Source organism: Lutjanus erythropterus, chromosome 1 (assembly GCF_056507025.1).
Source record: "Lutjanus erythropterus isolate fLutEry1 chromosome 1, fLutEry1.hap2, whole genome shotgun sequence".
Classification (NCBI taxonomy): domain Eukaryota; kingdom Metazoa; phylum Chordata; class Actinopteri; order Lutjaniformes; family Lutjanidae; genus Lutjanus; species Lutjanus erythropterus.
Window position 1 is genome coordinate 43802540 of NC_139317.1, and position 12407 is coordinate 43814946.

Genomic DNA, 12407 nt, shown 5'->3' on the forward strand with positions numbered 1-12407 from the left:
CACTATGCTGATCAGCGCTGCCTACATTAAGACAATACTACAGTACAGTGGAGTACAGTAGAGTTTACACAAATACTGACTAATACCATATACCTCTGAAAATGTTAGGAGGGTATGGAAGGATGGACAAATACATACTTCCCATTTTGGTGGCATTTCAGCACACTGAAGTGCCAACTCCTATCACCCATAACACAATGAAAGCTTGTTTTATTTAGTGAGTCCTCACAAACAGGCTTTAATGGAAAATATGTAGCAGCATTTTATTTTAAAACGTCAAAATAGAAATCTTACATTTTGGTGGTGGGGAAAGCAGGTTGGGATTAAAATAAAAGTTAAATACAATCAACATTTTAGCTTCTCAAGCCTGGCTGGTTCACTTGTCCATTAAGGTAGCCAAGCTACTGGTCCCTAAGCAAATAATGGCCATGTTTTGTCCAAAAAATGGCAAGAATAGAACCAAAAAAAATGATAGCAACACACTATTTCACACACTCTCATATACACACACTCACTCCCCCCCTCCATCATGCAAAGCCCACTTTTATAGCAGCACATAGAGCCGAATGTGACCCTAGGAATAGTTTTTGGGCAAATGAGGCCACAAATAGATCAAAAACATCACCACACATGCACACACAAACACACTATATTACGTAGAGATTCCATAAAATGTCCACTCAGTTTGGCCTCTGCATAGAAAATAAAAATGGCAACCACTAAATGTAGGTGTGGTTGGAAAATAATGCAAGCATCTGGGTGCAATGCTGTTCAAAAACAGAGATCCCGATGATCTCAACGAGACTACCTGTTTAAATAAAAAGAAAAACCAAAAGAAATCTCCTCTTGAGGCGTTCCATCCCGAGCAGTCCATCGCTTTGTGTTTTTTTTTCCAGACTGGAGGGTTAAATAAGCGAGAATCCTGTGGGGATCGGGACCATCCAAACGTGTCAGGTCAGTGTTTCCCAAATTTGGCCAAAGTCCATGTGAGCACCCATGACATTTATAACAATCTGGATCCAAGAAATCAGCACGAGTTTGAAAGGAGAAAATACTCTTTCCATTAATGTATCCCCACTGAAAATCCAAAAATACATGTGTTACTGCAGAGTCGTTGTTCAGAGTCAACACATCCGAGCTGGTTTCTTCCACTTACAGCTAGAACGTAAAAATCTAATTAGGATTTGTTTTCTTCCCGTCAGTTTCAGTGTTGGTTTGGCTACTGTGGAAGAGGCAGCTGTGGGGATGGCGTACGCATCCTGGGTCTGATTTTCAGCACTGCAGTGTCAACTCGGACCAACTCCTCAGTTTTCTCACTGCTCAGGGGTGGAGTCAGGACGCCTGACGGGACAGGACAGTTGCTGTGACGCTCCAACTCCACATCCTGGTAGGAGTAGGCCTTGTCCTGTACAGCAGAAACACTCATTAACTGTGCTATCGCTAGAAAGTAGTGGAGGGGAGGCGGTTTCTCTGTGCTACAGGTGAAACAGGAACTGGTTTCTCGATAAACCAGGCTAAAATTCTCCACGGTTTGTACTACAGTGTCAAATTCTGTCATTAAAATCGTGTTTGATTACCACACTTTGAAAAACTCAAAGTAAATACTGTCCAGCATCAACCAAAGTTAGCAGCAGACTCCCAGACACAGTGTGCAACAAGTTTGTTGTATGTCAATGAAAACACTGATATCGCACATGGACATGGGGCGATTTAAAATTGTTGTGGTTTTCAATATAAAACTTAATGAAATAATTTTGATGTGTGTATCAGGGCTTTTAAACATTTTCAGCACACTTACGCTATACTACAGTAATACTAATCACATGATAATTTTGGTCACTATAATCATGATATGAAATTTCATTTCTACTCTTCTTTCCTGAAGTGAGTTTGAGACATGCTTTTTAGGGGAGTATGGATACATCGATCTGGATTGATATATCAGTTCAATCTTCAACAATTCAATATTATGTCTGTCTTCTATTCATCCATTTTGAAATTTGCATGGCATTTCTGTGTCAAATGTCTGAACAAATTCAGTCATAAAACTGCTGAATCATAATTTAGCTGCTTTTTGTGAGTTAACAAATATAACTGACTGTGTTAAACGGACATATGATATCATCTGATGTTGATCACAGATCACTGAATTAACAGACTGTAAGAAACCATTTACATTATTTTCTTTTTCAAGAAGTAGCTATTTTTTTGATGAGGAGACACCATGTTAGCCCAGACAGCACATGACAACAAACTAGCTAGAAGTGCTCTGACAAACTGCACCAGGCTGCACAGGTTGCATGAACAGTTATTGGTTCTGTGTTGTTTTCATTTTGTAGTTGTTACATTGTGATCAATCCAGTTTTTTCCCCAAAATACTTTTAAAAGTAAGGTTGAAGTTAATACAATCTTTATAGAATTAACAACTTCACAATTCCATCCATTTTAAGACCTGTCAGAATCATATTTAAGACATTAACATTTAAAGTCATTTTCAGGCCTAAAAGCCAGATTACTGAATTTTAGACTTTTTAAGAACCAGTGGAAACTACATCTGGTAGACAGATGTGTTCACGTGCAGGTTAAATGACACCACACACTTAAGTTTATAGAACACTGCAAATTGCAATTGTTTTGACAGATTTGATTTTAAGTAATTTTTTCATGTCTGGCTGATTTTTTGTTTTATTTTCTCTATGTTTTTTAAAAATCTTAAAACTCAGATAAATCATAGTGTTGCTTTGTCATTACTATACTTTACTTTACTTACCAGCCATGTCATGAAGGAGGCATGGGTCTGGATGTTGTGCATGTCATCTGCAGGGATTCCTGGGAATGTTTTCATAGGTGACCCACCAACCTCTCGCAGCGCCATGGCAAATGGCACCATCCACCTCACACACTCCTCCACCTCCACCCTCTTCAGAGCTGCATGGACAAGAGGATGAACAAAGTGTCAGGGCAACACCAGCAAACCTTAAAACATCCTACTATATGTAGGTTTTTACTTTTTAGATAACTTTTGTGTATATATGTGTGTATATATATATATATATATATATATATATATATATATATATGTATATATATATATATATATATATATATATATATATATATATATATATATATATATATATATATATATATGTATATATATATATATATATATATATATATATATATATATATATATATATATATATATATATATATATCCAGTTAAGCTAGGTTTGTAGTTTTTACCTGAGACATTTTCCACCAGCTCCAAGGAGGAGAAGTGAAACAGAGCTGAAGCAGCAAGGACACCATTGGAAAACTCAAGGCAACGCATATCTAGCATACACAGGTCCAACAACTGGGGAATAAAAAAAAAAAAACTGAATCCAAGTGTAATTAAACATCAGAGGATACTTCAACATGAGCACTGGAGGAGGTTCTTACAAAGCAGACAAGAGCATGATTTACAATCAAATACACCTAATTAACCACAACAAAATTATCTGTGGTATTTATGGAAATACTGCTTATTGCAGGTTGTTGGGAGACACTGAACACAGTAACCTCTCAGAGAGCTGTTCCCTCTCCTACTCTGATCTATGCTGAACCGTTACAGTGCATAACCTCTGTCTCCACTTCTCTCAGCAGCAGGGTTTGTGAAAGACAGCTGTTGTAATGTTTCTGCACCACCTGGGTGTGTTTGTGGGTACCGGACAGACACAGTGGGGCATGGACCACATCCTGCTTGGCCTTTACCCCACTCGTAATAGCCTTACTGGGTGAAGCGGACACGAAACAGAATCTGGAAATAAGGTACATAACTAACTTTAACACCTACTCATTTTGAAAGTAACGGCCAGTGGGGAAATTCCGACACTTGGCCTCTACAAATGTCTTTGTAGAGGTATAGTGTTGATTGGTGCTCACTGGCTGGAGCTACATGTGGTCATGTATAATCCTGAGTTCAAATAAACATGCAACTCATGCATGCATTTACGATTCCTGCAGGTCAGTGACGCCATTAAACTGAAGGATGCGAGACACTGAAAACTAACGCTGGCTCCTCAATCAAAAGATAAGACTGCATTTCACCCTCAAGTTTAACTTGGTCACTTGCTAAAGGACCAAAAAAAGGTTGTAATCCAGACAAGTTCTTTGAAATTGGGCAAATGAAATGACTATCTTATCTACAGCCTATCAAATGCAAAATATTTAAGTTGAAATGCTTGGTGCTGCAGCAATTTTTGCCCAAAACCACTGATGTTAGAATTCAAGTAATGACATAAAATGTTCTTTGACAGATTGAACAACAGAGTAAACAGAATGCTGGCCAGTTTGTCTAACATCACAGGAGAGAAATAGCTTTGTACACCACTGTTTAAACTCAATCATACTGAAAGAGATGTAGAAAAGGGGCACCAGTCTGTGGTAAAAAAAAAACTGAAGTACGTTCTAAAAGGAAGCAGGTATGAGGGGTTCATTATTTACAAGTATCTGTATCTAAAGACATAGATATTAGGTGTCTAGAGTATGGCTGAAATATTTGCTGAATGTGGAGACCTTGTCAGACTTATTTCTATTGTGGCTCTGAATTAATGAAGCACCTAATTGATATATCAGTTAACACACAACATACCTCTGCGATCTGTGTGAAGGTAGCCTGGGGGTATCTGGGGATGAGCAGCTCGTCTGTCTCTTTCAGGTAGGCCACCTGCATGTAAACATTGAGCCAGGAGATGGGAGTCTGTGGACTCAAACTCCACTTCAGCTCCTGTGTAAGCAAAAAGAGAAAGAGCAGACAAAACCATCACCAACACAAATACAACTAATTGCAACTTAAATTTTGATAAACGGTTCAGGGTTGAGACAACAAAACAACTACGATTTAGACAGACATGCTCCAAAATCATGCAATAAAAGAAAAAGAAGAGAACACATGCTGTCCACCATTGCCAGGCCAATCATTACAGGATCTTTACTATTTACATACCAGGCTCTAACAAAATTCCATCAACAGGGAGTAGTTTGTGTGTTTTACCTTCATAATAATGATTTCCATACTGAGAATCTCATCTTCAGTGCAGGCTTCGTCTGTAACATAGGCAAACTGGTGGACCTTGGGAGGATACATCTCCTGCAAGAAGCAAAAACATGAGAAGAGCATTATAACAGCGAATCACAGCAACCAACATATTGTACTGTAAAATGTACTGTAAAAGACAGGGGCAATGTACTAAGACAATGTAACTAAAGCAAACGCATAAAGATGAGAAAAAAAGCTACAGCTGGCTTAAATACCAGGGATTTTGGTCATTCTTTACAATCCAGGGCTTCTTACCTCAACTTTAGCAGCGATGAAGAGACAAGTGATGCCGATGAGCTGCAGTGTTGATTTGAACACGTTTCTCTGTGTGGCCATGAAGCGATCAAAGTAGTCCTGAGCGAGGTGGTACGTCTCCCTGTGCAGCTTGTACACTTCACTCACCTAAAGCAGACACAAACAGAACATCACTATACTGATGTGGCCTCCCATGATTTCAAACCATATCCAGCAGTAGGTTAGCTTGTGCAAGGAAATTATTAACATTTTAATAGTACAGTTACAATAATAACAGAACAACGTATTCCATCACTTGTCTCATGGCAAATCTTTAGTGCTATTATTTGACCAGAACGACTTGTGTCTTTGCTAACTAGCACCATTCCTAATATACATATATATCTTAAAGACTGAATGGCAGTGAATGAGTTAGATTTTTCTGTATATTTCTACACAATGTTTCACTTGAAGATGCAAGCAAACGCAAAGTTTCAGAAGTGGTTAAAGACACAGGAGACTCAAGATCGTGACTCGGTGGTGGGTTAGGGTAGGTGTTTGTCATTCATGTTGTCTTGCAATCAACTTGTTAGAACTGGCACCAATGGCTGCTGATTTTTTAACCTACATTTTATTCTGTTTATTTCCTGATTATGATGCTAGGTTGTAAGCCCATTTGGCTCTGTTCAGTCCCAAGATAGAACGGGTCCAAACACTGCTCCACCTTCAGTGGTGGACAATCACAGGTGAAACGACTAATGGACTTTTCAGCATTGAAACTTTGAAACTTGAAAGTTTCACTGTAAATGCTTCTGAAAGGGTAAATCACTAGTATGACAACTGCAAGGTAAATCTTATTGTACTCTTAACTGTACCAGGTCATATTTCACTAGACTTGCACCGATTTCAACTTTCTTAGCCGATTCCGATTTCCGATTTTGGCCGGTTCCGATTTTCCGTCTTTCTAAGAACTGTAATTGACAGCATTCACAAACATTTTTGCAACTTTTCTTGTAAATATGTTCATAATAAGACACTGACTATTACATATTCATTTAATACTTTCTCCAAAATCATCCAGATTACAACCAGGCCTTATTATAATTTTATATTAAGATTATGAATTGGGTGAACGTGATCTCGTGAGATCATCTCGCGGGATTTCGTGGGATGCGATTTCACGTGATCTTTTGTCGAAGCGGATGTAAACAAACCGGAGACTAACGCGGTGCAACAGTTAAAACTTTACCGTGAGAAAAACAAACACAGAAGTTATTGAGTCTGGATGAGAAAATGTTTGAGGAGACGCATCAACACAGGTTGTTTATTCTTCAGCCAGAACAGGAGGTGAGATTTTAACTGTCCCTCTGTGAACAGCAGTCTGCTGCTAGCTTGCTAGCATTAGCCTGAAGAGCTAGAGAGTTTAAGGCTGTTCTGAGACATTGTCAGCTGCTCTGTCTCGTTGTAGACTGTCTGTCTTCTCTTTATCCTGTTCTTGGAATCTGTCTCTGACACCAGCTTCAAGCAGACGTGTGTCAGAGTGTGTAGCTGTTATCAGCGCTGTGTTGACGTCACGGTCAGTTTGTCTGCTGCGCGCATGTCGTGACCATCGTGCAGAACATGTGTGTGACAATGACGGGCACAGAACCGGATTTGTGACGCTGACCGGCCGGTCACCGGTCAAGGCCAGTCACATGAAAACCGGCCCGATTCCGAGCATTGCCGATTAATCGGTGCAAGTCTATATTTCACATAGCACAGAGGCATTTCAGGAACATTTTATGTGCAAAGCTGGAATTAAAGAAAAAAGGTTTTTCTCAAGCAGGCCTATATCAAGTATTATCACTTCTTGTAACCAGCGTCAGACATGATTGGCAGTGTTAGAGTTAGATGTCCATATGACGATGATTTTATCAGTTCTTTGAACATTTTGGTGTAACGTATCAAGCTGCAGCTCTCCCCCTCACTGTGGCTTCACACACATGGAACGAAGTCAGCTTAGCGGGCGTGGTACAGACAGTGAACCAGAAAGAAGAAAGAAAACTAAAGAAATGTTTTAATTTGCTCTGTCGGCAAGCTCTCATCCACCACCGCTGTTTTACACAAGCACAGTACACCGGCTTGACTCTGCAGTGATTCGTTTCCAAACAAAAGTAGTAGGAGCTCATGTTTTTCAGGTGATTAGCTGGTGCAGGCTGATGATTAATTAAGTGACGTTTCAACCGGTCAGCATGGTATAGTCCAAATTCATACACTGAACTTTATATACTGACCACCCTTGTGTGCACAGAATGAATAAGCAGCACTTGATGCAGAACAAACTGAAGCTGTAACGTGTTCCGGGCAGGTGGTACCACTGCTTTTGTTGAGCTTTGTGGAGCTCAGGAATTGGTGTTTTGTGTGATGCAACAGTAATACATGTACTTGATACATACAAGTTTTACTGTTACAGCTGTTGCAGCGCACATGTAAAGTTTAACAGCTGTTACTGTTACAGTTGTCTGTAACCCCCCCTCAGCTCATTCACTCTGCGGTGTTGCACAATGTGAAGCTTGATTCATCATTTTTGGGTTGTTGGGTGATCTGTGTATTGATAATCAGGCTATTGATAATCCAAAAACTAATCATTTACTTTCTTGTTAGCATGAAGTTGGTGGAGCTGCTCTGTATTGTTTTTCGGTCTGGTTGTTGAGGACTCATCCTGTTTTGATAATGAAGTTTATAGCCCTAAGATACCGTTACCTTTACACTCTGTGCCATGTTTTGTGCATTGTCATCACAATTTACAGCGCAAGGCTTTGTTGTTCTTGTGGTCCCTTTAGATTTTTTTGGTATTCAACTGTAAGTGATGGCAATTTTTACCAATTACTTTACATTTCCAGTTACATTAAATGCTTTGGACAGTGCGTCACATTCATACCTGCGTATAAATATGAAAGAAATGCACCAACCGACTACATTAAATAGAGATAGACAAAAAGAATCGTCTCAGGTTTTAAACTGTGCTCTATTGAAACAGATGTCAGACCTCATATCTGTCTGATCAGGCCCCACATTACTTCCATGCATCTCTTATCACCGTTACTCAGAGCAGTTTATAGTTTGATATGAAGAACCCGAATCAAAAGGCTAAAGCTAATAGGGTCTTTACTGAGTGTGATTAGGCCAATTCAGACTGGTTCATCTCTTTCACAGACACAAAAACTCATAACTAACTGCAGCTCATCATTTACCTTTAGTGCAAAGATATTAAGAACTTAATGTTTTTTCAAAACTAAAACATTTAAGGCTTTGATGGTGACAAAAAGTCACCATACTAGTCACTAAGTCATGCTACAGACCTCCATGAGCCAGTCCAGGAGGATTGCCCTCATCTTTGGCTGCAGATGAGGATGCTTCTTCATCATGTGGATGTCTCTGGTGTAGGTCTTATCCTTCTCCAGCATGTTGTTCCATACCACATCCTTACTGGCCCAGCTGAAAACCAGACAGAGACAGATGCAATGGTAAGTCTTGGCTGTGCCCTTGTTGTGCAATACTTGCAAAGCTGTTAACACTTGAATTTAAAGCAGACAGAAATCCTGAGTGAACACTTCGATCTAGTTTGTACAGGGCTTTATGGGGCTGTATTTTAGCTCTGGATAGGGGGATAGCCATTTAAAATGAAGCAGAAAGAACACTAGCAGCTAAGCCAAGCCTATGCCTTGTTGGATATGCTTAGCTTAACGCATATAAGCTATGTCTTGTTTATTTTTTTAATTTCAAACCCATCAGTATGTGTTTGGAAGACCACAGGTGGCTGCGGTGACAATAGAGACTAACCTAGGTAATCAACACGCAACAGCAGTACTCACCAGAGTGCGGGAAGCGGGGCGCAACGCACAGGGGTGGCAAATATGTTATTAAAGTTGTAGTGTGGGAAGCCTGCATTTATCAGAGAAACTGGTTGGTCCTCTTCCTGATCAGGTGTGGGGATCCATCTGTGTGGACTGGTGTAACCAGGATCGGGACTCCAGGCAGGCTTCACAGGAAAGAGGGAGAGCAGAGAGATGACACAAAGAAACCATGAGGGCAAAGTGGGGAGACTGGTACACAGATCCTAAGATGTAGCACACGTTTTCACACCACGTGTTAAAAGGTAACCAAGCTTACCTCACAGTCGCGCTGCTTCTTCTTTGTCATCTCTGCTACCTCCTCATCATCCAAATCTTGTAAATACTACAGATCAAAGAAAGAAAATGATGTTATTTCTTATGTGATTCAGTTCACAAACACCACAGACCTGGTTCAATCAGATAAATTCTCTGCAGATGAGAGTTAAAAGTGTAGAGATTTCTGCCTTCTCTCCAATAAAATGGAACTAGATGACACTCTGCTCTTGAGTTCCAACGTGTTGGTGCTTTGAGCACCACAAGCAATGCCTCTTTCCAGAAATCATGACCTGGTGATGCAAGATAATCCACAGACCTTATTGTGAGCAGTTTCATGTAGGCACTATTTTCTTTCTACCTAACCCCAACAGTATCACGCATGCATCTACTCATGAACGAGAGGTTACAGCTCAGCTGAGGAGGATGCCATTAATGCTCAGATCCCACACTGTCATAAGCTCCACAAGCCGAATGCTGCCTTGTGTCATTATTAGGGTTGGGTATTATCTAAAAAAAATTTACAATATCAATACACTTGTGACAGACACTAATAGAACAATTAATGCGATACCTTTTTTAAAATATTGTTTTGGGGCATTTCAGCATGCTGAACTGCCAACTCTGTCAAAAACACCAACTTCACCACCACAGACTGTACATAGCTGCTGAAGACATGTAATATGTAGACACTGCATTGATCACTTCAGCCCATTGCTGCAATACATTAATGTCACTGCCATTGTGGTCCAGACAAGATCGACCTGAAACAAATACAAGTAAACGCAGAAGATGTTTTTCTTATGGATTAAAAAAAGAAGAAGAAGAAGTTACAAGCACTATAAAATTTACATTCCTCAACTGAATTTTCAAGTCTCATGTCATACTGAAGGGAGCAGGACAAAAGGTATTCTTTCTAACTTACTCCATGTATATAAAAGAACCATTGAGTACAAAAATGACTCATTGAAATCAGTTCAGCAATGTAAAAATTATTTGGAAAAAACACAGCTCTCTGTGAACATGTATGTGGTTATAGTCCAGTGTTGACGGGAGCAAACTGGCAGCAACGGGGACTTACATCGCTGCCATTTTGTGTTTTGTGTAGTGATTGAGTAGTACTTTTTTTAATGAGGGAAAGGACAATGCAGCATCTACATATACATGACTGTTTAGTAACTATAGCTGCAGACACAAGCCAGTCGCATGTCACATTAAATTAAGAATGCCTGCAGTGACTTGACTGTAAGCAAAACCAAATACTCATCTTTTTCTAAACCTGTGGACAAAAAGGAATGAATGCTGGTATCTTTTGATTGGAGAAGTTTTGATACTACTTGGTATTGGGTTAGTTCGGTCTACTCAGCACCTCAAAAGATATTGAGTGCAGATAGCCAGCCCTATCCATTATATTTGAGAGAAGGCAGACATCTCTAAATCTCAGTTTCTCAGATCAAAACAATCTAGATAGATTAACAGCACTACAAGTAAGAGTAAAAATATGTATTTATTGTTTGGGGTGAAATGCCCCTTTAATAAATGCAACAATAATCAATATTAGCTGCTCTGATCAGTAGTTACACTGCACTGCACACTTGAACCTGCCAGCAATGATGAATATAATGTGACACCAGTATTATATTTTGGTTATTCAATCAGGCCTACATTTGCATCCCAGCTGCAGCTGAACATGGGCTAAAGGCCACTTAAAGGCTCGTCTGCTGCCTTTCACACTACTTACAATGGCAACATCTGCCTTCCTCTTTCTCGGTCGGACTGTAGTTTCTTTGGGCGCCTCGGGAGCAACAGACTTCGGTTCTGTCTCTTCCCTGGAACACCACACAACAAAAATAAGTCTCCATATTCAACATAAAACACCTAAACACGCTTGTAGAAACCTGTTAATGTGGTCAAATTAAGCTCCTATAGCAACAAGCTAGTTAGCTCCCCGGATGGCTAAAGCTGCATCAAGTCAACTTTTCTTTCGGTCGTCACACACTGTGATTGACGGGCTAAACAGAGATACAAATTAAATAAATGTAACTCACCGTTGTCCCCGCATTATACTGAGAGGGTTTCAGCTTTGGAGTAAACCTGTGAATGAGAGGTGTTTTTTTTAAAGTTTATTTTGGGGTTAAAGAAAACACATTCATACACTCCCAACCCCCACTCTCAACTCCCTCCTTCTGACAAAGCCCAACTCAGCCTGGCGCGGGTAAATGGAACAGCACGCGATGTTAAAAGTCGCCAAAAGGTGCCTCACAGTGCGAGAATACCCACGAAACTAGCCAGTGACAAAGAATAGAAATTATATTAGCTGCTTAACGTTGTTATGTTGCCTATTTTTACGTGGAACATGGTTATTTTTCCCTACTAACTTTGGGCAGCTGGCTTGCTACATAATGGCCGAACACAGCTACAGGCACAGCCAGGACGCCTATTTTGTCAATTCACCATTTAACGCAGTAACAGCAACAACACACAACACCCAAATAACACGCGCGATATTTTAGTCTGAGCTTCTTTACAAAGTTTTAATTCATTATCAGCAGTACAACTTGTTCTTTAGCTCATCTTACCTCAATGCAGTGATTAAGTTTAGTTTAATCCACTCACCTCAAGATTGTGCCCTTGAAGTTCACTCTTATCCACGTTTAAAAATAAATTAATATTAATAATAACTTCTTCAACTTCTGTTGTTCACGCTCTGAGCAGCTCTCTGTAAGTGTGTGCGACTGCAGGCCGGGCTGCTTCCTCTGAGCTCGCGCCTTGTACGGAACAGATGACTCGAAGCATCAACGTCAGGGAGGAGCAGCTTTAACTTGGCGCTAAACCTCCACCTTCACCGCCTCTTTATTCACTCATTTCAACTCCATTCACCTTAGTTTCACGCTTGTAGAGTTTATAGCGCACACATCCTTTATACAGTCGGTTTGTATTGC

General features: G+C 40.0%; 1 protein-coding gene across 1 annotated transcript; it reads right to left on the bottom strand.

Moving 5' to 3' along the window:
• Positions 1-237: 237 nt before the first annotated feature.
• Positions 238-12257, bottom strand: ccne1 (cyclin E1). The gene is made up of 12 exons (XM_084722070.1): positions 12082-12257; positions 11514-11559; positions 11207-11294; positions 9470-9535; positions 9172-9338; positions 8659-8794; positions 5339-5485; positions 5039-5134; positions 4637-4771; positions 3247-3358; positions 2771-2928; positions 238-1405 (listed from the first exon to the last, which is right to left on the bottom strand). The coding sequence occupies exons 2-12, from the start codon at positions 11525-11527 to the stop codon at positions 1220-1222; spliced, it is 1305 nt and encodes a 434-aa protein (XP_084578196.1). The 5' UTR covers positions 11528-11559; positions 12082-12257; the 3' UTR covers positions 238-1219.
• Positions 12258-12407: the final 150 nt, after the last annotated feature.